Here is a 24,939-nt window from a genome sequence, read left to right on the forward strand (position 1 = left end):
TTGGTTTTTTGAAGATCCTGGAGTTTCCAGCGTCAACCTTGTTGAAATACAATCCAAAGTACCCCCGGGAAGGGACGGCACTGTGAACCATTAGTGACTTGCACTTGGCAGCCAGCTGAGAATCAGGCCCTGAGAAGTGGGAAACAGGACTGGGAGGGTTTGGACAGGGTCAAGAAGAGAAACAATCAAGAGAGAGGAGGTGGGGAAGGTCTAAGCCCCTCCCAGCAGCTCACCTCCCAGTTTTGCAGAAAGGGGTTCCCGGGGAGCCATTCCTTGCTTCCCCACTCCCACCAGAGAGACCAACTCTGCCCACGGAGCCAAAGATAGAAAAGTCTAGAAGAAAAAAGGAGACGTGACAGGAGGGATGGGAAGAAAACACAGAATAAACCAACCATCAGAGGTTCTTCAATCTTAATTCATTTTATTCTACAAAATGCTACTCAATTGAAAGTGGAGAAGCTAACCAAAAAAAAAAAAAAAAAAGGAAATAAAGTTGTAATATGTTCTCTCTTCCATAGCAGCAAGCTTTTCCTAACAAGCTTTCTTTAGTGCAAATACTGTAGGCTTGTATTACAGTAATATAACAAAACAGAACAACAAAACACCACCAGAGATGCTTTAGGGCAGAGCTACTCCTCAATTTTCAAAAGTATACAAAGATTTTTGAGCTCACAGTCCTGCCTGGAGAGGCCTATTTAGAAGCCTTTCCAATGGGACCATTTCACCAATACTTAAAAAAAGAAAGAAAACAAGGTGCTCAGAAAGATAATTAAATTCCTCATCAAGCTGTAGGAATCTTGTACAACTTTTTTTGGCCTCCAGGATCTTATAGCAGTCTTTACTCCACATCATTGACATACCTCAAATACAGATGCACAAAGCTTATGATTGTCCACTATATCCAAAATACTATATATACATCTCTCACTGCAGAAAAGACACCCTGATACCTATTCTTTATACAAAGGCGAAGATTTTCTTCCTCAATATCAAGTAACCACAAACTAAAATAAATGGAATAAACTTTTAATCATACAGAGAAAATAACTTTTTGAGGAACAGGGCAGCATCTTTCCTTGTGTTCTCTTACAACGTAGACTTCTTGGTGACCACTGTCCCTAGAGGAATGACAGTCCATCTTTGAAAACAGACCTTTTTTTATACAGTTTATATAGCACAAGTCACAAATCATTTTAGAAACAAAAAAAGAATCATTAGCCTAAATTTTTAAAAAAAAATTATAAAGAAGAAAGAGAGGGAGAGAGGAACTGAGCATTTTAATGCTATCTGTTTCTATTCAGGCTTGGTACAACACAAAGATGTAAACATTTAAAATAAATAATAAAATAAATGTCAATTTCTTCTCCCCCTCCCCTTCCCATGCCCCGCTCAAAATTTGACCCAGCTCCTCCTGAACATGTCAGCATTAAAAAATTAAAACCCTTTTTGATGTACGACCAAAATACTAGAAGCATGAAAAGATGTCATATAGGTAGTGGGGTGACTGGGTTTCCTTTTTAAAAGGTGCAGGAGGACATGGGCACACTTAGAAATGTACACATGAACACACACACACACACACACACACACGACCTGTCAATAAATAGTGAGATGCTGGCTTTTAAGATGAATGCCAAGAAGACTCAACAAGCAGAAAATAGCAAGACCCCTTTACTTAAGTTTTTAAAAGAAAGTTACACACACCACGTATCCTATTGGTCCACAAATTCTATAAAACTCAGGTCAACCATCTGAAGAGTGCATAGGAGCACAACACAGGGAAAACAAGTTTAGAGGTGGAAGGATATTGTAGGGGGTGGGTCTTTGAGAACAAACCTCGGACTGAAGGCAATCTTGCCTTGGATCTTTGGAGAAAGACCTTCTCACCTCCAAGTGTTTTTGTTTATTCATTACTTGTGGGCTTTTAATAAGAGAAGTCCTCATCGCTCAGTCTTATCCTAAAGAAGGTATATATATATGTGTGTGTGTGCCTAACACAGCATCTGGCACATAGTAGGTGTTATTCTTTTCCTTCTTAAAGAGGCCACGTGGATGTCTCATCAGAGGAGGAAATCAACCTGAAAGTTACAAGATGAGACTGCGAGAAGCACTGGTGGTCCATCAAGGAAATGGGAGAAAAGTCCCAATGCCTATAAGTTGAGCTCATCCTTACAATGGAGCCATGTGGGAGCAGAGAGGAGACTCCTTTCCCCAAAGCCTGAGAAAGGGAACCAGTAGCCTCTGATGGTTCTTGGCATTGAGATCCTTGTGTTATTGGGCACAGTGAAAACACCTAGCCCGTCTCACAGGCAGAACAATGATTTCTTTCTGAAAACTTCCTCAGTGAACTCTCTGCTTTGAGCTGGCTCTGGCAATTGCCTAAACTTCACCTGGGATCTCCTCTCTCTCCTGTGTCAGCAGCTGTCCCCATCCACCCAGCCAGGAAGAGGACTGTTCCCAGAGAGGCCAGCCAGGTGGCCAAGGGGACGGTGTGTTTCACACCAGCCTGTCAAGGGGTGCCTGCCCTATGCCATCCCAGAGCTGCCTGCAGCCCAACTGGAGTCCACACCAGCTGCCTCACGGCTGGGGACACAGGGGGAGCACAGGGTTCCCTGCCCAAGCACAAAGGCCTCCCCCCTGCAGCTGCTCCCTGAGGAGGAGGAGGGGGAAGGAAGGAAGGAAGGGAGGAGGAGGAGGAGGCAGGCCTGGGTCTGGTGTGAACTTGGAGAACAGCCAGGAGGAAGTGACTGAGGATAAACTAGTGCATTAGGTGTGAATATTCAGCCTTCTCCAAATAACCTCTGGCTTTGGGGAAGCCAGACTACCTCTCAGAACAAAGCTAGAGGGTCCTGAATAGAAACACAGCTCGGAGGCCTCAAGATCCTGAGGGGCGGCTGGGGTTTTGCTTTCTGCTGGTCCCAAAGCCAACGCAGCTTGAAATCGGAACGAAAGCCAGACACTGTCTCAGGCACGTCCAGCCCGGCCCCAAGTCACATACCGGGACCTGCCTTGGGATCAGGACTGTGCAAAGTGGGGCACAAAGAGACTTTTAGAAATAAAACACCAGAGAGCAGCTTCATTTAAGAAATATATAGATATATGCAAAAAGAAGCAAATAGCTCCCAATTGGCCACAAATCCCACTTGAGATGATTACGCCTTTCAGAGCTGAGCACAGCCCAGCTCTCTTTGCCCGTCTCCTGCTACCCCTTGCTGACTTCTGCGTCCTTGATTAATCTGAAGCCAGAGAAACCCAGTGGCCCAATATTATGAGGAGCGCCCCTCCCAGAACCTCCGGGGAACTGGGAGGGCAGTGTCACAGCCAAGGAATGTGGGAAATAACATTTTTAAAGCATTTGGGGACAAAATACTTTTTCTTTCAATCTCCTCTCTCTTCGTGCCCTATCTCTCCACACGTCACTCCCAGTCACAGCGGTCTGTGTATTTTAGGCATTCGGCTGTTCCGTTCTGTGTGTCTGGTGCATGGCAAGTGGATAATGGACATTAAATACCCGCCAGCGTGCCAGGCCTGGGTACGTGAAGGGAATAGGGAACAGGGAACCATGTCACTGCTCTCTCTCTCTCTCTCTCTCTCTCTCTCCCCCCGGAGTCCAACTTTGAGTTCTAACCCCCACTGGGTTGATTTAAATAATATCTATATAGTTTTAAATTATCATACAATGATCTCTAGAGCTGAATCACAATAGCGGGGTCTCCCTCAGAGCACTAGCCCAGCAGAAGCTCATTCTGGAAGATCAACTCTGGGGAGAAAAAGGCTTTGAGGGGTGGGAGGTGGGGACCACACCGAGCTCTGCTGAGTTGTGCTCTTGGCGAGGCTGGAGGACCCCTTCCCTGCCCCCCACCCATGGGAAGGGAGCAGCTAGCTTGCAGCGGGAAGCAACACATCTCATCTCTGATTTCAGCAGCCCCCCCAAGAATGGCATGTGTGCTGTAAGCCACGGTGACAGCTCTGGGCCAGCTGTTCACAACTGGCTGATGGATCTGAGGAGCACACTGGGGTGGGGGGCGGGGGAGTGTAAAGAAAAAGCACTAGATCCACTAGGTAGCAGATGACCGCAGGGGGTTGAACAGGCACCGGGATGAGAGGTGAGAAGCAGGTGCTGGGGCTGCTGCGAGGCGAACCCCACTCCGACTGCCTCCCTCCTTCCTCCCCCTGCATGTCTGTCCACAGCAGAGGCGCTTTTGAGGCTTGGGGAGGGGCCAGGCCCATTAAACCTCCGTGGGTGGCATCACCCTGAGACGCAGGGTGGGGCAGAGCCGGCAGGGACTTGGAGTGATTTGCGGCTCCTAGGGAGGGATGCCTCCCTGGTCTGGAGAGAAGGGTCCGGGGCAGAACGGCGAGGCAGTAATTACAGGAGACGTCCTGCTCAAGACACCCATGTGGCTTGTTAGCACTATTTCTGGCCCGGTAATTAGGCTTTTGGCAAACCCAATCTGTGCCCCGGCTGTCTCACTCACACCCTGTCTCTTGGCCAAGCCGCTCCTCCAAAAGCCGTCTCCGAGGATGGGGAGGAAGTGTCCTCCAAGCCTCCCAGCGACGGCGGCATCTCCTCGAGAGCTCAGGGAGCCCTGCTTGCGGTTCTGGAGATGGTGGTAGACCGGGAGTGTCAGGGGAGGAACGGCTCTGTATTGCACATTGACTGTCCCCTTCTGGACAAGTCAGCCGCAGCAGAAGAGTCACCTGCTGCCCCATCTCCAGAAATGAAGAGCTTTAATATTCAGACCACCCAGATGAAATGTCATGGCAAATTTGATAAAAACCAAGAGGAAGTGAAATTGACACTGGGGGAAGGAAGGGGCAAATAGTGGGCAGGTGAAACCAAAAGGCACTAAGCATGCTTGGTGGGGCAGAGAAAGACACCATCACTCCACAGACATATGGTGACAAAGGGATGGGAACGGTCCACACCAGCTTCAGGCTCTTCAGAAGCCAGAGAGATGCCCGGGTCCACCAAACCAAGTTCTCCAACGTTTTTCAAGAAACAGGATTTGCTTTGCAAGATGAACGAGGGAGGAGGTCCCGTGACTTCCAAGAGATCATCCAAGTCCTCCAATGCCCCACTGCCAAATCTCACCTGGGTCTCCCGAGAACCAGGAAGCTCTCTGGGCAGGGTCCCCTTCTTACCCTCATGGCCCTGGAGTGCTGAAAGGTGCTGGTCCCTGGGAAGGAGGCAGTGACGAGGACCCCCCTGGGAGCTGGGTTACAGAGCCAGCAGAGTCGGGGAGTTCAAGGAGTCTGATGACTGGTCCCCACTGCTACTGCTTCTGCGGTGAGCCTTGGAGCAGGACTCGGAGGGCGACGCAGGTGACTCCTGCTCCAGGACGCTGGGGTAGGTGAAGACGAGGTTCGAGGTGCCTGGAGTGATGGCAGGAGTGGAGGTCACCACTATGGGGGTGTGCAGGGGCTCCTCCCCATAGAAGCCCCCAGCGATGCTGATGGGCTTGATCACGGAGCGCTGGGCCTTGTCCAGCCCCGCCGATGAGGACGAGGGGCTGTCCTCTTCCAGGGGCTCCTGCTTCACCACCACGGCGCCTACCCCTCCACTGCCCCCACCGCGCAGGGCCTGCAGCCCGGAGGCCGGGGGTGACCGGCGTTCCTCGGGGCTGATCTTGCACACAGGCCCGTGGGCCACCAGCATGAACTCCAGCTTCTCCTTCTCCTTCTGCAGCTCGGCGATCTCCTTCTGCAGGCCTGACTTCTCCTCCTCCAGCTCCTCCGTCTCCTGCAGGGGAAGAGGGGTATGTGAGGGACAGCAGGGCGTGCGCTGGGGGGTTGTCAAATCTGGGTGAGAAAGGGAAAGCCAGCCACGTGCTCAGAGGACAGACCATGAAGGCGGCAAGCTCACACCCCACTGCTTCTGAGCCACCTGCACATTTAAGATTTCCTTTTGTATCCAAAGCTCCAGACCGAGAGAAGAGGAAAGTCAGCTTGGAGGAAGGGTGAATTAACAACTGTAGCTGTCACGATCGAGCACTTACTTTGTGCCAGGCACCGTGTTAAGCATTTCACAGGCATTATCTCAATCAACCTAGCAGTTTTTTGAAGCAGGTTATCAGCAGACCCATTTTGCAGATGAAACTGAGTTTCCAAGAGGTTTAATCATTTGCCCAAGGCCACAGAGCGAGCGGGTAGGGTAGCCCAGATTTGACCCCAATGTAGCTGACTCCAGAGTCCACGTTACTACGCTCTACAGCCTTGGTGCCAGGACCGCCCCCCCCCCGGTACCCCTAAGGGGTGAGTAATAGTGAGATCCGGTGGGGGAGGGGAGCACAGCATGCAGCTCCACCCCTGTCTCCTCGTGCCTCCTCAACCCCATCCAGCTCGCCGTGGACACATCGACACTAAATCCTCAGCTGCGTGACGGCGGAGATTTCTGCCTGTGCACACAAGCCTGGGACGGCGCCTGGCTTATAGGAAGTGCTCCATCCCGTCTGCATCTTCACCGTCCCTCTTCCCCTCTCTGCTCTAAGTAGCGAGCATATGTTTCAGGACTCACAGAGCCACGGGAGAACATTCAGTTCAGCGCCCGTGCTTTAACAGATGAGACCCCTGCCAGCCTGAGCGGGCACGTGAGGCTGGCATGGACCTCAGCCCTTCCTTTCACACCAAGCCAGAGACCCAACAGATGCACATGCAGGGGGGTCGTTCTGGAATACGGAAAGGCATGTGTCACCAGCCTCTTCCCCACTTTTCCTGAACACAGATTCCTGTTTGAGAACGAGATGACATGGGCCAGAGCTTCGCTAAGCGGAGTACAGCACATTCCGAAGTGAAAAAAAGTTTCCATCTGTCTCAAGGGTCTGATGAACGTCATGAGCTTATGAGAGGCTTCCTGTGGAGGATGTGGCTCTGGGCCTGGGTGGCTCGGTCGTAGGTGGGGAGGCGCCGGGGAGTAGGGTGTGAGGCTTCTAGGGAGGTGGGGGGGAAGCTGAGGGGCCTCAGGGGGCAGGCTCTTCTGGGGCTGGTGGCAGAAGCACCTGGGGTAGACCCAGGGGGCATGGCTCCTTGAAAGGTTAGTGGTAGGGAGGACTCTGCTGGGGGCGTCTCCCCGGGGAGTGCAGATCACTAGTGGATCCGCTTCACGCGACACGGGAGCACTCCCACTACTCCTCCCCGACTCTAACACCTCCGCAGGGCACTACTACAGGCACCACGGAATTCACACAGTGCACACTCAAGACCCACGAGCGAGAGCTCCAGGACGGACAAAGGGAGGCAGGAGCAGGTGAATGGTAACTGGGAAGATGAAATAAAGTAATAGGATGTGCAAGGCAACGATTTCCAAAGCACCCTCCTGGCTGGTCATTCATTGCAAGGATTGCCAACAGAGTCTCCCTCATCTCCTCACTTGGAACACATTCCACCCAGGAGTTAGTCCTGGCTTTGGGTTTCCTCCACGTGGCATACGGCCCATCCTGGAGGGCGGGGCTCTGGAGGGAGTCGTGTGACATCGGTCAAGCTTTTGAGAGGGAGGGGTAGGGCCATGGGCCCCCAAGTGTGGGCAATTAGGCAGCAGGGGAGAATGACTCACAAGGACAGAATGAGGTACCAAGGTGACAGCTTCAGGCTCAGGGCAGAGGCAGGGAAGCCTCCCAGTCACGAAGCACATGAGAAAACCCCAAGACGGTACAACTCAGCTGCACGTGACCCATCTCCACGGGACCTAGAGAGCGTCACGACCCCTGCAGAGGTGAAGGAGCCCAGAGAGCAGTTGCCCACAATGCTCGCCCGCCCAAACTAGATGGCTGAAGCTAGGCCGGGCCACTCCTGCTGGTGGCAGGCACCCTGGGAAGAGGAGCCCCAGAGAAGGCAGGTCTGGGCTTGCCTTGGCTCCCAGGCCCGGCAATGCCAACACCCTCTGCCATCCCTCACCCAGGAGCCCCAGCGGGTCTCAGTGCGGGGATCGCTGAGGTGCTGAATGAGAAAGGGTTCCAGGCCCAAGAAGCCTGTCCAGTTCTCTCTGGGCCCAGGCTGGTGCTAAAGGCCAGCTGCCTCTCCCCAGCCCTCTCCTTTAATCAGGGCAGTGCTGACCCATGTGCTAAAAGGAAGGAATGTTTCTGTCTGCACTGACTCACATGTCAGCCACTAGGGGCAAGGAGGAGGGGGGAGGGCCGGGAGCCCTGGGGTCCCTGCTTGGCCCACCCAGAAGTGCGCCCATCCCACGCGGAGCTCCTCACCGCCTGCAGCTTCTCCGTCAGCTCCCGGCGGCGGTTCCGGCACTTGGCCGCGGCCAGCTTGTTCCTCTCCCTCCGGATTCGACGCTTCTCCTCCTCTTCAGGGGACAGCTAGACGCCAAGGTCAAGGATGGTTAGGCTCGGATAACTGGCTCACCATCTTTTTGGCTTTTAACTGCATTTTAAGTAGGGGAAGAAGCCCTTCTGGAACTGGGGAGGGGAGGGCTGAAGGCAAGAGGAGCAGGGCTCAGAGGCCAAGAACATGTGGCTCACTGCTGTTTGGACGCCTGGGAGGGCACTTACAGCTGAACCTCGCCCCCCGAAAGGGGATGTCACGTGTTTGAAGGGAGAACAGGGTAGCCATGGGTCAGGGACTCAACAGCCCAGGCGTGATGGCAGCACGTATCAGGTCAGCCCCGATTCGGTGCCAGGGTCCGAGAGAATGAGCTGGGACTGCTTCCCCCAGAGTCCCCTGGTACCAGGCCTGCCCCCACCCACTTAAGCAGCTTCCTCCACTCTGCTTAATTACTCCTCCCCACCGCTCCGCCTGCTCCGCAAGCCTCATCATCTCCATTCGATTAAGTCGCCGGCCCAGAGTAAGAACCACCCAGGGGGGCATGTTCTGTTGCCGGAGGGGGGGCCCCCCTCCCAAGTCCCTCTGTCAGCCCTCGAGTGCTGGCTGCTCACACTTCAACCCCGAGGACTCCCCAGTGTGCCTGGCACGGTGGGTGCTGGGCTGGACGGGCCCAGCAAAAGGAGGAGGGGCCCTTAGGCAGGTTAAACCCTGCTGCCCACCACATCCACCCGTTCAACCCACGAGCCCTTCTGCATATGCCAGGCACAGCCCGAGGGGTTGGAGATTTGCCAACGAACCAAATGAACACAAATCCCCCCGCAGGTCCTCAAAGTAAGGTTGGTTAGGGGCCCGCGGCTCAGGCCAGAGGGCAAGAACGCTGCTCCCCCATCAGGGCTGACACGCTGTTTACCTAGAGCTCCCCCTTCCAGAGAAGGGCCACCAGCCCCTCGCAGAGGTGATGTGAGGAGATGGCTAGGGGCCAAGGCAGAAAGCAGTTCAAAAAGGACGGACCACCCCTTCAGTCATCAGACTGACGGCACACCTACAAGATGCCAAGTACAGTACTTGGGGCTTAGAAGATTCTGGGGGAATAAGACCCGAGTCCTACCCTCAAGGGACACATGGGGAAAGGGCCAGGGCCCCTTTTGGAGGGGCTAAGAGAGAAGCCACCCCTCTGATGGATGCTGCCTGGACCCCCAGCCATCCTGTGAGGGAGGGAGCCACTGCCCGGGCTGGGCCCAGGCCAGAGTCCCCAGGACGCTCCCTGCAGCCTTGAAGGTGTGTGGCTGTGACGTCCTGAACAGGGCACAGCATCACTGTGTCCCTCAGCCCCTGCAGCAGCCTCCAGGGGGTGCGCACTGACCTGAGCCCATCCAGCCGGTAGCATCTCTTTTAGTCTTCAGGCCCCTTCCAGGGACCCGGTCTTGGGAGTCCACACTGGAGTCCTGGCTCCACTTCCCTCCTTAAGCCCCCTCCTCCGCCTCCCCAGGAAAGCCAACGGCTCCACGGTCTCTCTTCTGAGAGGCGTCAGGCAGCTGGGAGCCAAACACAGATGTGGCACTTCTGGGTGGACTTGGACAGATTACTGACCCTTCTGAGCCTGAGAGCCCCATTTGTAAAATGGGGTTAATAGGATCTGCCCTGCCTTCCACAAAGTTTCTGCAATGATCAGATGAGATGCAGTGTGAGAGTCCTCTCTAAACTAGAAAGTGCTAGAAAGAAGAAGATGCAATTCAGAGGTCTCCTCTCTGATGCCTTTTCTGCACTCACTGAGCAGCAAATCAACTGGAGACCCAGAGTCCACAGATTCAGGCACCCTGTTCTCTGTGGGGATTCGCTGAGGTCACAAGGCCACTTGGCCAAGGCCCTGAATACTTGCTACTCCTAACCCTGTCTCAACCTGAGTCCAAGAGGGTAACCCTGCTACAGTCGTGGGTTCAGGGCTCAGCACTGAAAGGCTACCAGGGTTCCCCTTGAGGCCCAGCTAGCTCCCCTCCTCCTTCACTGAGGAGGGGCAGAAAAGATAGAGAGCTGGTCCTGGTCCACTTTGGCCTCTGTTCCCCCTTGGCTGCTTCTGGACAAATGTTGGCCTCCCAGCTGCCCTAGAAGTCTCGGCCCTATCTGGTGAGGTGTGGGGCGACTTGTGGGAGCTCTTGGCTTAGGAAGTGTTCAGGGGTGGTGACAACACGATTACAACTTGAGTGTGTCGGCACCACCATGTACCCATCCACAAGCCACACACACCCGCCCCTCCCCGCCACTGCTGGCCTCAGAGGGAGCCTCTGGGGCAGGTTACGGAGGAGGGCAGTGGGGCACCAGGCCAGCCCCTGGTAACAGGTTCCTCCCCCTGGGGGAGGCTGGGAAGGCGGAACTGAGCCTCTGAGGAAAGACCCTAGGGCTAGGAACCCAAAGAGCCAAGGTTCTAGGATGCTACCACCTAGGCTTCCTCCAAGCTGCCAGATGATTATCTGAACTCCTCACTGACATGGGATAAAACACTTCTGGCTCTCTCCTTCCCTCTCAAAAAAGGAAGGAAATTCTCCAAATTGTCTTAGGGCACACGCCTAGGTGGTGTGGTGGTAAAACCACAGGGCTGAGGGTCAAAAGAGGTGGATTCCAGTCCTGGCTCTGTTACTAACTCACTGTGTGAGCCTGGGCAAGGCCCTTCTTTCTGGGCCTCAGTTTCCTCATCTGTAAAACAGGTGCAGAGGGGAAATTATTGAATTTTCTGTAATTACTGAAAATTATAGAAAAGCTGGTCTCCAAAGTCTCTTCCAGATATAAACTTCTAAATTTGGTGTGAGCTAGGTCCAGAAAAGGATGAAGGGTATTCGGCACATCTTGCTTTGTTGTCCTGCTAACCCAAGAGTCCCTCACAAGCCTGGCTCTCATTCAGGGGTCCCTTACGTACAGAGAGAATCCAAATCATCAGTGTCTATAAAGCTTAGCACCCTGGGCTCCCTGAAGGAAGCACATTTATAGAGGACCTCAGGATCACTGCTACTGCAATATTTATAACTACAGGTGTGGAAAGCAGTAGTGAGGGGGGGGGATATTGGCCACTTGCCCCAGCAGCAGAAGCCCGACGGCACCCGGGAGCTGTGTCTGTTACTGTCTATGACACACACCCCTCCACGTTGCCCCTGCACGGGGCCCTGCCACTAATAGAACAAACCAACATGTAATGGATAAAAGGCCCAGCTTTGTCCTCAGAGGAACGGGGCTCCTGTGAAAGCTTCCGGTTCCTCAGGGCAGTGACCCTTGTGATTCTAGGTGTCCTGGGGAGTAGTGGCACTGGATCTGCAATTATCCACTGGGCACCACGTTTCAAAGGTCCTTGTATTGGAACAAGGAGCGGAGGTGGACAGTGGTTGAAATGGGGAGGGGTTCCAAAGCTGTAACTGCAGTAACTCTTCAAGCTAACATTTCATTTGAAAAAGGGATTCTACTGCCAAAGTATCTCCCTTCCTTGGACTTGTGGTGGCATGGCGTTGTAGAAAGAGCATCGCACAGGGGTCCAGGGGCCTGGTTCTAGCCCACGCTTCCCCACTCACTTGCCAAGTAGCCCCAGGTAGCTGTGTCCAGGCCTTGGCTGGGTCATCTGTGAAGGGGGACAGATGGGGCTCTTGGAAGGCTCATTCCCTCCTTTCTGGAATTATGCATGACTCTGATTTCTCTTTTGGGAAGCAGGGGGCCATCGCCGCCCTGGTAATCTTGTTAATACAGACGATGGGCCTTTTGAGTGTTGGGTAGATGCTACCTAGAGAGCAGAGGCCCCACCCTTTTCTGGTGTCTCTCTCAGCCAGGTTGACTCCTGCTCAAAGCTGAGCCCCTTGAGGAAAACAAAAGGGCCGATGATATCTGACCACCTCCACCCCCAGCCCTGGGACCTCAAGCAGCTGTGCAGACTCCAAAGACCCCAGAGTCCCTCCACTTCCGGAATGGGCATCGCAGGCACCTGAAACAGGCTCCTGCCTTGAGCTGGAGGCCTGAGACATGGAGGGAGAATGGAAGTGGTGTGGGCCGTACTGGTCTAGAAGGGGGGGGGGGGGCTTTAGGACCGCGGGGCATCTACCGGATACTGGGGGACAGTGAAGGACTCCCCCAAAAGCTCCCAGCCAGGGTTCACTGGCTGCTTGTCCTGTGGCCCCTGTACCAAGGATCAGAGAATGATACTGCTGTAGGCAGGGCCTACGTCCTGCCCACATGCTGACGCCTCACCACTCACTATGGTCTTTCCCACCATGATCTCATTCGGGTGGCAGCAAGTCCTGGCCAGCAAGAGCCTATCTCCATTTTGCAGCTGAGGAAACTAAGACTCAGAGAGTCTAAGGGACACAGGTGAAATGCCTGACTCTCAGGTCTCTAGCTCTGCCTCCATTGGTCCTGAGCTCCTTCATCTCCCCAGTGCTCCTAGGACATCGACCCTGCTCCCTGCCAGTCTTTAGGAAAAACACCGTGTGAAAAGGAAAGCCACCGACGTGGCTCCTGATTGCAACGGTACCTGCTCGTCTCTCCTCCTGCGGCCCACAGTGGTGCCAATGGTCTTGATCACGCCGGGTCTTGGGAGGGCCATGTGCCCGGGGACAGAGGCCAGGCCCGGCAGGGGGCTATAGGGGTGCGAACGGGGGTACGGGTTGGACATGGAGGTGATCACCGTGGGCTGCACCATCCACTGCAGGTCCTGGCTGGTCGTGATGGCGTTGATGGTGGGGATGAAGGCGCTGCCTGAGCCAGGCATATCTACCCGGAATTTCTGAAATGAGAAGAAAAGTAGGATTGAGCCAATAAATACTGCAGAACAGGACACGCAGAGCCAGTAGGCCAAAACTGGCAGAAAGGAGAGTCAGAACCTGGGAAGCCAAAGTCAAGACACTGGGTGGACTTCCTGCACATCCAAGAATCAAGGGGATCTTAACTATTCCTGGGACCCTCATGTCAGATCTGCTCCCTGACTGAGGTCCTGGAAACTCCATCCCCAACTGGCTCAGCAAGGATGTGGTCATATCCCCAATGGCTTCTAGGATAGATGTGGTCCCTAGCAGCTCACACTCAGCAGGGCCTCATCTGAAGCCCTCCAGGCCAGCTAGGCCCCCATCTGCAGGAGAGCAGGCCTTCCATCCGGGCCTCCTGAGCTTCTGGGTCACTTGCCATTATTCCTCAGGGTACCAGCTTAGGATCCCTGGAGGAGATTTGCCAACCAACTGCTTTGCAGCAACGAAGATCACCAGGAAGGATATTATGTCTGCTTTTGTTACTTTCCAAACAGGTTCATGATGGGGTTGTGACCCCATCACGGTGAGACCAGGTCCATGAAAAGATGTCCTCTGACCCATGAGACTGAAAGTGGTAGCGTCTGCTGCCAGACTTCCCCTTGCTGTCCTTGTCCTCCTTGACCTTCACCCCCATCTTGCTTGGGGCAGACACACTGTGTCTCTCTTTATCTATCTACATGTCTGTCTATCTGTGCTCACAGGCGTGTCTGTGCGAAACTTTGCTGCTAGCTCTGAGTTTTCTCTCCGTCACTTAATTTATGCCCAGACCACGTTGCAGAGCTCTGTGGAATATGCTGCAGGAAGCATTCTATTTAAAATATAAGATGATGACAGAGTACAAAAGCTAAAATGGGCCATGCTCCTCAGCAGCTGGGCTTGACCTTCCTTCAGGGCAGCTACTAGAAAGCGAGAAGGAGGGAGAAGGGAAAGATCCCCTACTTCCAGATTTTCGGGAGAAAGCTCCCCTCCTGAAACCCTCAGCTTCGGATGATTCCTGTTTCCACAAAAAGATTCTGCGAATCCGGATGAAATAATGGCAACAATAACAACTAACACTTACTGAGCACTTATTAAATGACAGGCACCATGGTAATGTTTAACCTAGATTATCCCATTCATTTTCCCTCTGAGGTAAGAACTACCATTATCTCCATTTCAGAGGCAGAAAATTCAGGCTTAGAGAGATTAAGTGACTTTTCCAAGGCCACATTCTAATAAGCAGTGGGGTCAGGATTCAAACCCAGTTCAGCCTGACAAAGAGGCCAGGTCTCTCAATTACAGTGCAACACAAGCTTCTGTAGCATTGTTTTATTCCTGCCTCAAACTCCGGCCCCAAGTGCCGGCATCCATCCCCACTGCCCTCGGACAGAGTATCAGGGTCATCCCCACTGAGGGTCCCTACAGACCTTCCCTCACCCAGGTCTCCCCACAGGTCTGGCTGACCCCAGATGAAATCCCACTGCCATTAGCATGGATGCTATAGCATCTCCCCTATATTGGCCCAATCATACCAACCAGGATTAGAAGTGTCAGCAGCAACGGCAGCTGCCACCACCATGATCTTTGCCCCTGGTGACGACAGCCGGTTTCCTTTGTGTAAATAAAGTGAAGCTTAGAGTACTTCACTGCAGCTGAGGGAGCTGTGGACCCTTCCTTGCTCACTCCCCTGCCAGCTGCCTGACCCCAGTCTGGGTGGTGGAATGTGGCTGTCTCCCCTCCCAGACTGCCCTGAGGCCCCAGGTCAGGGGCATTCAGTGAAGAGAGTGACCCAGTGCAATGGATTCTGGGATTCTGTGACGTTACCAGCGCAATGGATTCTGGGAGTCCGTGAGGAGAGCTGCCCAGTGCAATGGATTCTAGGATTCTGTGAAGTTACCAGCACAATGGATTCTGGGAGTCCATGAAGAGAGCTGCCCAGTGCAGTGGATTCTGGGATTCTGTGAAGTTACCAGCACAATGGATTCTGGGAGTCCATGAAGAGAGCTGCCCAGTGCAGTGGATTGTGGGATTCTGTGAAGTTACCAGCGCAATGGATTCGGGGAGTCCGTGAGGAGAGCTGCCCAGTGCAATGAATGGATTCTGAGTCACCTCCCAAGGCAAAGACAACTGGACTTTTTATCCGGAGCTCACGGAAAAGTAACAGGTGTATCTGGGTATGTGTGCGTGAAGGAGGGCAGGGTGCAGTGAACACGGAAGGATACAAGTGGGAAATGATCTTCAAGGAGGAAAAACAGACAACCAGGGCTGGCTGTGAGGAGGCAGGGCGGTGAGAACACGTGAGCGGCTGAGTGTGTTCGGAAGCACTAAAGCCCAGGCAGCTGTGTTTCTCTTGGGCTGCTGGATTGGGAGGGAGAATGGGGAGTAAGTAGTCTGAGTCAGAAGGCCTGGATTTGAGGCCTTGGTCAATCACTGAGGACCCAGTTTCCCCATCTGGAAAGGGGAGTAGTAACACCAAACCCACTGCACCATCATGAGGATTAAATAAGTAGCTACTCGTAGTCACAGGCTATAAAAGCACACCAGCGGCTCTCAACCCCGGCTGCACATGAGAATATTCTGAGGGGCTTTTTAAAAACACCAATGCCGGAGCCAGCCTCACCATTACAGTTCTAAAATCATTGCTTTGGGGTGGGGTTCTGATAAGGTGTTTTTAACAAAATGCCTGAGGAGGTTCTAACGTGCAGCCAGGGTCGAGAAATGCTGCTCCAAATAAGTGGAAGGTGGCATCGTCATCATCACGACCACCATCACCACCATCACGCATCATCATTGTAAAGTGTCTGTGCACTCGCAGTGCAGAAGGGGTGGCTCCAGGGAGAACTGCCAGCTTCTCGTTCCTGGGAAGCACCCAACATTTTTATTGTTTCTCTCCCCAAGTCCGGTTCTGGGTTTGAAGACAACCGAGGCATCCAGCAGGATGGTTTAATGTGACCTTCCACTTCGGTGGGGGAACTGTCAGCTTTCCTTTCAGGAAAGCACCCAAGAAATTCAGTCCTCATTCCAAAGAAACAAACAAAAGAGCTCCCATTTCAGGCTGGGAGAGGGAAGCCAAAAACCTGAAGCAAAGCTGAGAGACTAAGATCCCTCAGGACTAAGTAGCTGACTCTCAGCCCGTCTCGGGGCCCTCCAGTCCACTCACTCTGATGGCAGGTCTACAGAAGGCCGTGCCCAGCCATCAGCCAGATTCCTCGCAGCAACGGCTTGGTCTAGACAAAACAAGACAGCAACAAAAACAAGGCAGTAGGTAATGACTGCCTCTAAATGCACGTACAACTTGTTTCGGAGCGGGGTAAAGCCATCTGGATGACACACTGGCTCTAAACTGCAAGGAAAACACGTCCTAGCCCCTGAGGGGACTAGGGCTCTGATCAAGAAGGCTTTTGTCTGCAGGTGGAGGCTCTCTGAGACACACACAAAAGTTTAAGTGAGATCTGGCAGATGTGTCTTGTCTCAGCTCCAAAGGTATTTTTCAGAAAGCGACACTGGGGTCGGAGAGAAGAGGTGGGCCTAGGAGTCTGTGATCCCAGAAGGTAGCCTGGCATTCTTCTCTGACAACAGACCCAAGAATCAGTCAAGTGTCGTGCTGCGGAGAAACCGTGGTTCCCTACGAACGGGTTAACACTGAACAGAAACCAAGATGGGGTTTCCCAGCTGCGGGCATTAGGGTGGTTTGATCCCTGATGCAGCGCCAGGTGTGTGCTGGGAGTGGGGGGCTACAGGAGGTAACCCAGGACCCTCACTTGACTCCCCTGGGGCTCTCCAGCCCCCCTGGAAGCTCCTCCTATAGGGACAGAATCGAAGATGATGGATGGCTGTGTGGTATTCCAGCCTGGCAGAGCCTCCAAATGCTTTCCTTCCCTGTGTCATCCTGCTGACTTCTGGGTGGGCAAGAATGCCTATAAAAGGACAAACTGCCCCTCACCCCCACCGACCTCCTAGAGCAGTTTGGCAAACTTTCGCTGTAAAAGGCCGGAGAGTAAATATTTTAGACTCTGAGGGCCATAAGGTCTCTGTTGCAACTACTCAACTCGGCCATAGTAGCGTGAGTGCAGCCACAGACAAGAAGTAAACAAATAGGCGTGCCTGTGCTCTCTTAAGCCCTATTTACAAAGATACTCGGGCCATAGTTTGGCAACCCCTGTCCTAGAGGATCATTCTCATCTCTCATGCTCAGGTTGGTGGAAAAAGAATAAAGAGAGGAAGTGAGAAAGCAGAAAAATCACAACTATTCTTCTAACCCAGGGAGTCATGGGATGGACTCTCACTAGACAGCTTGAATCTCCAGAACCTGAAGCCAAAGTTCGAGCCCTTACAAGCCTTGCCGCAGGTCTTTGGGCAGCAGAATCTCCTTATCCTGAAGCATCCTGAATTTAAGGGAGCTGTGGGGCCGCTCAGTAAGTACGTGTGTCCTCCCACTGCCTATGAGAAAGACAGCTCAGAACACAGGGCCCCTAGGGCCACCCAACTTCATCAGGTCAGAGAGGTCCCTGTAGCCCAGCAGTTGCTAATTTGGGAAAATGACCTTTCTGAACTCTGCAGGGTCTTGGATTCAGAAATAAGGGTCACAACCACGGCCTTTTGCAGAAAGATCTAGGAAGTAGGGTTTGGGTTCCTATTTCCTGCAGACGTGGATGGGGCAGGGCTTATCCCAGAAACTCCTGGGCTGGGCAGAAATGGCACTTGAGATGGAAGTCAGAGTTGGTGTTTTGCTCCATCCCCTCAGCCAGGCATTTCTCCATCAGATTGATTGTTGACTGGGCCACAAAGCACTCGAGCCACAAACCCCATGAATACCTGTGACCTGCCTCGGCAGGCATAAATGATTATGCATATATGGGAAGAGACTGGGTTCTTTCTCTTAAGAACCCCCTTTTTTTAGTTTCCCAGCACAGGAAAAGGAAAATTCCAACATCCCAGGAGACTGGCTTGGGGAAGAGGAGAGGGCAGGGCAAATGCTGCCTCAAATGCCCCAGAATAACCCTGTTGAGGTCCAGTTTGACTCAAATGCTCTGTAGTTTTACCAAACGTGGGGTGTTCTCCAAAGCCTTCTATATGGAATTCAACCAATTTTCACAGATTCTGCAGTGGACATCACTTTGACCTTTGATCTTTCGTTCCTCTCTGAGGAACGCCACTTAGCTCACCATGGAAATGGTCCTAATAACTCGTGATTTCCCCAAATTTTACAGTATACAAACACTATCTCAGGTGATCTGCCTCCTGTCAGGTTCACTTGAAAGAATCCTGCTATCTTCCTTCACCTAACTGCCAGGGTGAAGAACAGCAAAGAAGAAAAGAAAAAAGCAAGGAAAATAAGGTGACCAGCACAGCGTTTCCACCAGGTTCCCCAGTGTCTTTTCTCCCAGGGCCCTTCTGGACAGAAATTCCACTCCAAAGCATGAGAGGATTCTCTCCAGCATTCTGTGGATCGCTTTTGTACCTCCACCAATCCTGGGACAGCTGTGCACTCCACGGGAAGGGGATGCCATCTCATCTTCTCTACAACCACAGCAGGTGAGCATGGCCAAGTCACTGCCACGTGACAGGGTGTGAGACAGCAGTGGGCAAGAGGAGTCTTACACCTTCCCTGTCCAGCCCAGTGAGTCCAAGAGGGACAGAGTTACCGAATGGGGTTTGGAACAGATATATTTGCCTCAACCAGGGCAGCTGCCGTCATTTTGAAATGCTGTGGCCATCAAAAGATACCACATACAACACAGATGAGACATATCCATAAAACACGAATTATTTTTCTTTCTTTCAACGAATAGACCAGAAAGTTAGGCTCCCAAATTCTCAAAATCAGTACCTTTATTCCTGTATAAGAAAAGAGTAGGGAAATGTAAGGTAGAGGTGGCAAAGGTGCCTGCTTTGGGTATGCTTTGTCTTGGTGACTGCTGTCCCAGGAAGACTCCTGAGATGGAGACCAAAAGGATTTGGGGTCACACCCTGCTTTGGACCCAGACAGATCACCCAGAACTCATACATCACATTTGGTTCTTTATATGTCAGATCTTTTGATAACTTCCAAATATCAAATTCACCCTCAACAGACAAAGATATGTTAGGAGGGAGGGTTTTCTAAAGCATTTGCTGAAGGCAATCCCAGAGAGGGATGTTGTAAAACCTTTCTGAATCTGACTAATAGCCACAGCATTCAAATAAGTATTTAGTCTTCTCAAGGAACAATAATGAAGGGGACAACAGTTTGGATTTGGATGCATAAGTTCGGGTGTGTTTGTAACAAGACAGAAAAGAAAAAAACAGAGGCTCCTAACTTTACACTCACCTTGCATAATGAGGCAGGCAGAAATAAAGTAATGGAAATGCACTCAGGAGTTTGGATAGGAAAATTCAACTGCCACTCAGACAATACATGACTGCTGTTTCACCCCATTCACTTTGATGAAACAGTGACACTGACTTCCACCATCAAGAATCAGCGGAACAGACAAATTCCTGGGATAACATTTCGTTTGATCCTAATCTACAACATCTGTGAGATCAAGGCAAAAAAAAAAAAAAGGCACCAGACCCTTAATATACACCTCCCACCTTCCCACCAATTCTGAAGACAACCTCCCCCCCAAAAATTCCCAATGTCCTAATACAAACAATATCAAGAAAACAAGCCTTGGGAATTTGAAGACATTGTGCTGACAGATAGCAAAATAGGGAAAGAAAAAAAGCACTCCTTTTTCAACTACGTTTTATTCAGAACAAAATCAGAAAAGAAACTGCATTTCGAAGTTAAGCAGCTCTTAGTTAACCACTGTTAAATATATGGCATTTATTTGTCCTGGATTAAAAAGAAAAAAATCCTAAGAATTCCAAAAACTCACCAAGTTAACACTCTCTGGGGCTGGAAAAATACATTCCCCAGATAGTTCTTCTAAGAATGTCCTGTAGGGGGCACCAGAGAGGTATGATTGGGGCTGACTTGGGAATCACAGTCATTTCTGGTAAAAGTTCTTTGATGTGAGGAATGTCCCAGCCTGGGTACAGTTGGCAAAAGTTCACTCTGGGGAATTTTGTGTGTGTGTGTGTGTGTGTGTGTGTGTGTGTGTGTGTGTGTGTGTGTGTGTGTGTGTGTGTGTATGTGTGTCTTGGAAAAGGATGGTTGCCAAAGAAGAGAGCTAGTCTGGTATTCCTTGAACTGTCCCCCTTGATTTATTTTCACAAGTTATCTGAGGAACAGACAAATGGCAGCCTTGGAAAAGTTCTGGATCTTGTTTTTGTTTTGTTTTTCATTAAAAGGGGGCCCAGCTGATGAAAACAAGTTATGAAATGACCTATGTTTGTGTAACTGGCTGAATTGCGTAATGCTCAGGGCCTGAAACCGTTTAAGAGTCTCGCAGCCAGGCAGCGCATATATCTGGGAGGTGTTTTCCTAGGAAAGTTAGGAGAGAGAGAGAAAACAACAAAAACAACAACAATAAAAAGAAAAAGCCAGGAGGGGGAGGTGTGTGCAACAATTAGTGACAAATCAAATCACCAATGACCAACCTGTGAGATTAAAACTATAACTGGAACAGGAAATATTTTTCATGCTTCAAGTTCCTGCCATATACAAGAACAGAGGTTTCAACAGTTATCTGCCCCCCCGCCACCTTTCCCAAGTCACTGAAACTCATGGCCATGTGTTAAGATCAAGCTTTATGAAGCGAGAGAGGAGAGGAAAGTTCTAGGTTGAGTAAACAGTAACAAACTTCTCAGGAATATCAGACCCCACAAACAAAGAGAGCAGAAAAAAATAATATTCGCTTGCCCAGGGTGAAACCAGGGAATGTTCTTACACTGACTGGTCCACTGAGATGCCACAAAAGGAAGAAGGCCCATCACTAACTGCCAGGCAAGTCTCCCCGTAAAGGAAGCTAAGAGAAATAAAGTGATTACAGTTTTATCTGGTATGCAATAAAGTTACCTTGAGCCAGAGTGGGGTCACAGACTTGTGAAGTAACAAAAGCTTCTCGCGTCAGTCCTTAGGACCACAGAACAGCTCTGCTCAAAGTCACAGAGATGATAGGAAAAAACCCTGCCTCCCTCCCCCCCACCCCTCCCCCACCCCACCCCCTCAGGAGTGGACAGGCTGAGAAACTTGTCCAAAGCTATGTTACCTTGCCAATCACTCTGGTTTGAAAGGCGCCTCACTCAAGCTGCTGGGCCGAATGGGCAGGCGTATATGCAAGAACCCTGTGCACCAGTTATTACTAATTGCAAAATCCTCATGTGTTACAGCATGCTAGGAATTAGCCAACAGCTGCTTTTTGCTTCGGTAATGAGGCCCCATTACACTCTGCTGGACTGAGTTCTCTTCCTTCTTCCTAGCACTGGTTTCCTGTCTGATTTTCTTCCAAAACAGGGAATTGCCTCCACTCACATCCTGGGCTCACAGCCCTAGTGACACAGATTATTCAGTTGGGGCACTGATGTCCGGTCTGACTTCCCATCTAGGCCCCAGGGTCTGAGAAAAGCCAGGCAGCGAGGTTGTAACATTTCAATGATGAGTGCCACAGAAACGGCAGCCAAAGGAGCAGATGAGAAATCAAAAGATCCCTTCCTGGTTCGGAGAGGCAGAGAGGGACTTTTGGGGGGCTGTTGAACTGGAGAATGAGCGAATGGGTTATAAATGACTCTAACCCATTGCCTAACGATAGCTGTATTCAATACAAACCATCAATGGGGCTGGAAAGCAAACAAAATCAAACGCTTTGGAACAAGATTTGAAACTCATCACCTTGGTATTCGTCATTAGGGGTGCACTGACTGCACCCTCAATGCACAGACTAGGCTCTCTACAGTGGTGCTTATGGGGACACCAGGGCAGGTAGAAGGAAGACACAGAAACGCCGTTTTGAGGACTCACCAGGTACGGGGAGCCACTCTGGAATAAGATACCCCTCTTCAGTTACCAAAGAGAACCGTGTTTCCATTTTATTCTCCATCAGGGTCCCTCCTCCCTGGAAGCCCACCCCAACCCCTTCTGGTTGGCTGGCGTATAGAGGCCAAGGCCAAGGCCACCGCCTTACCGGAGCAACTCTTGCTGCAGCCAATTTGGCTACAGACTCTGCAGATCCTGACTGAGGCGGCTTTCAGGTTCTAGCGGCCTTGTTTGTTAAGCCAGCTCCCTCACAAGCCTCGGGGTGGGGGGTGGCTGCTGCCGACGACAGGCACCCCACCAGCACCACCAACCCAGCAGCACCGGTCTGGTATTTATTTATTCTGGTATTTATAGACAGATCGCACGCACAATTCCTCCAGTGCAAACCAGTCCGCCTGCTTTAGAAACAAGTTGTTTTTCGGCTTCCAGAGCCACTCAGGAGCCCAAGCGAGGTCTCTCCACCCTCCCCCCCTTTCTCTCTGCAGGCGTCCTTGCCCCAAGGTACTCCCGGACCCACAAGGCGCCCCTTCTGGTGGCAGTGCAGACTCCTTCTCCGACCCTAACAGGAGATGGATGGGCGCCGGGCACCTAGGCGCAGCCGAGCCAATCAAGGCTGACCTCCTCCTTCCTGACCTTCGCACCTGATTCCCAGAGCGCCAACCCGCGCCCACTCCGGATTACTTGAAGGAGCCCAACCATGTTCCCGAGTCCCCAACATTTTTCAGAAATTAAAACCGATGGGGGCCAGGGGAGAGAAGGGGAGGGTTTTTCGCAAGAATAAGGTCCCGAGATGTAGGGAGGGGCCCGTGGGTGCAAAGATTTTTTTTTTTTTTTTTTTTTTTGGTCCACCACGGAAAGAGAGGAGAATGGAGTTGGATTCCTGGGAGAGGAGGTACAGGCTCCTGGGAAGGGGACCTGCTATTCCAGGAGCTGGTCTGGATAAGATGTAGTGTGAAGGATAGGGTTTGCTGGCTGGCTGTTCCAGCCCGCTCGCCGCTCCAGTTTAAAAAAAAAAAAAAAAGTGTTGGCGGCGGGTAGAGGGGATGAAAGGAGGTGTGGGCAGGACAAGACGAAAATCCAGAACTTACAATGGTGGCCCGTAGGAATTTTCTCGCCAAACCAAGAAATGGAAAAGAAAGCAAGAGAGGCAGTGGCGGTGAGAGGAAGGCGGGGATCCGCCCGCGCCGCCAGGTGCACCCGGGCCCCGCACCTACCTGCTGGCCGCCGCCGCCACTGGAGTAGGACTCGGCGTGCGCAGGAGAGCCGCTGCTGCCCCGGGATGAGGTATCAAAGTTCCCGGGATAATCTTGGTACATGATCCGCGGTGGGGGCCCGAGAGGAAACAGGGTGTTTTTCTTCCCCCGCCCTCGCCGAGGCCGCGCACCGGCTGCTGAGCGCTGGCTCTCTGCGGGCCGCGCCTCGGGCTCTAGTCTTCCTTCGCTCCCGGGCTTCTCCCCCTCGGCGGCGACACCCCGGGAACAGTGCCCCCCAAGCGCCGAGCGCTGCACTTCTTTTCTGCTCTACGAGCGCTGCGGGTCCGGCTGTCCACCCGGTCCCTCCCACTAAAAAGTCCGCGCGTCCCTCAGTCCCTCCCCTGCGCGCGCCCTCCCGCCCCCGCGCGCAACCGGAGCTTAGCCCGGACCGCCGGCTCAATCAAAAATTGGAAAGTAAAAAAGAATAGGAGCCCGGCGAGTCAAGCCTGCCAGGTCTGGGGAACCCCGATTTCAGACAGGGCAAAAAAAGGCGAAAAGAAAGGCTGCCCGCTTGGAGAAACTTCTATTTCCTCCTTTTAGAAAAGGAGCTGAGAATAAACTTCCTGTGGCCGACTCGCCGCCGGAGTTCAGAGCGGTTCGGACACTTGACTAGAAGAAGGCGGCCCGCGGCCGGTGGGGTTCCAATTGAGCCGACGCAGAGAGGGATGCGGCCCCGCTCCCCGTGCCACAGCTGCGGCGCCCGGACCTGCACCCCTTCCCCGGTGCCCGCTCCCGGACGGGCCCGCGTCGCCCGTCCGCGCCTCTCTCACTCCCTCTCTCTGTCCCCGCCGAACGCCGTTCGCTTGCTCGCTGGTTTGCTTGGAGCCCCAGCGCTCTGCCCGAGATGAGTCACTACAATGGCACGAGTTCAACTCCACACTCTTTATTCTCCAGCCCCTGTACCTCACGTCAACCCCAGACTCCACCTTGCAGGGAGGAGCGCGCGGGGAGGCGGAGGGAGAAGGCCGAGGAGGAGGAGGAGGAGGAAGAAGCGCGGGAGGAGGCGGGCGCAGCGCCACCCTCCGTGCCCCGGCTCCCGGCCCCGCTGACGCCAGCCACACACCCAGCGCGAGGAAGGAAGGGGGTGGCGGGTGTGGGAGCGGACCGCCGGCGCGGTTTGGGGGAGCTGGGGCTCCTGGCCCTTCCCCCACGCACCCACCCCCGGCCCCGCGCCCTTGGTCTGCTCCACTGGCGCATGTTGCCAAAGATGGTCATTTGCGTTAGAGGACGCGAGTGCGGGTTCCCTCGCTTTCGGGTGACGTGGAGGGAGAGGGATTCCCTCGCCGGCTCCCCAGCGCTCTACGGCCTCCCCGCCTTCCACCACCCTGGGAAGGGGCGCGGGGCGGGGCCCCCGACAGCGGCCGCAGGGGCCTCGGCGCCGTGTTTTAGAAAATAATCACAGTCCCGAAGAGCGAGACGGGCGGTTCAGTGCGGCGCCACCGCGAGGCTGGGAGCCGGGCGCGCAGAGCCGCTCGCAGGGAGGGCGCGGCCGCGCATGGTCGTCGGCGTCCTCCGCGGCGCCGCCTGAAGCAGCGGGCGCCCTGGGCGCGCTGGATATCCGCACCTCCCTGAGGCCGGGCCTCGGCGGGGCGACGCGCCGCCGGGCGGGGCCGGCCTGCCTATTTTCTCCTCCGTGGCTGGCTGCCCACTGCTTCCCGCCCCTTCCCTCCCCCCGCCCCGTTTCTTCGGCCCTGAAATTAATTTGTTAGGAGTAGCCTTGAAGACGAAATTAAACAGTCAAGACATTCCGGCCGCCCTC

General features: G+C 53.0%; 1 protein-coding gene across 1 annotated transcript; it reads right to left on the bottom strand.

Moving 5' to 3' along the window:
* Positions 1-394: 394 nt before the first annotated feature.
* Positions 395-24,726, bottom strand: FOSL2 (FOS like 2, AP-1 transcription factor subunit). Its single transcript, XM_059078778.2, has 4 exons — positions 23,142-24,726; positions 12,776-13,027; positions 8,199-8,306; positions 395-5,743 (listed from the first exon to the last, which is right to left on the bottom strand). Exons 1-4 carry the CDS (start codon positions 23,241-23,243, stop codon positions 5,222-5,224), a joined length of 984 nt encoding a protein of 327 aa, XP_058934761.1. The 5' UTR covers positions 23,244-24,726; the 3' UTR covers positions 395-5,221.
* Between the last annotated feature and the right edge of the window lie 213 nt (positions 24,727-24,939).

The sequence above is a fragment of the Kogia breviceps genome, chromosome 11 (assembly GCF_026419965.1).
Source record: "Kogia breviceps isolate mKogBre1 chromosome 11, mKogBre1 haplotype 1, whole genome shotgun sequence".
NCBI lineage: Eukaryota > Metazoa > Chordata > Mammalia > Artiodactyla > Physeteridae > Kogia > Kogia breviceps.

What these genes read in the sequence shown, in the direction of transcription:
- FOSL2 (XM_059078778.2), bottom strand. Translation starts at nt 23,243, where the DNA reads ATGTACCAAGATTATCCCGGGAACTTTGATACCTCATCCCGGGGCAGC. An exon ending in GTGGCGGCGGCGGCCAGCAG is followed by an intron (nt 13,028 to 23,141) that starts GTAGGTGCGGGG and finishes TTCTCATTTCAG; the next exon opens with AAATTCCGGGTAGATATGCC. An exon ending in GCAGGAGGAGAGACGAGCAG is followed by an intron (nt 8,307 to 12,775) that starts GTACCGTTGCAA and finishes CTTGGCGTCTAG; the next exon opens with CTGTCCCCTGAAGAGGAGGA.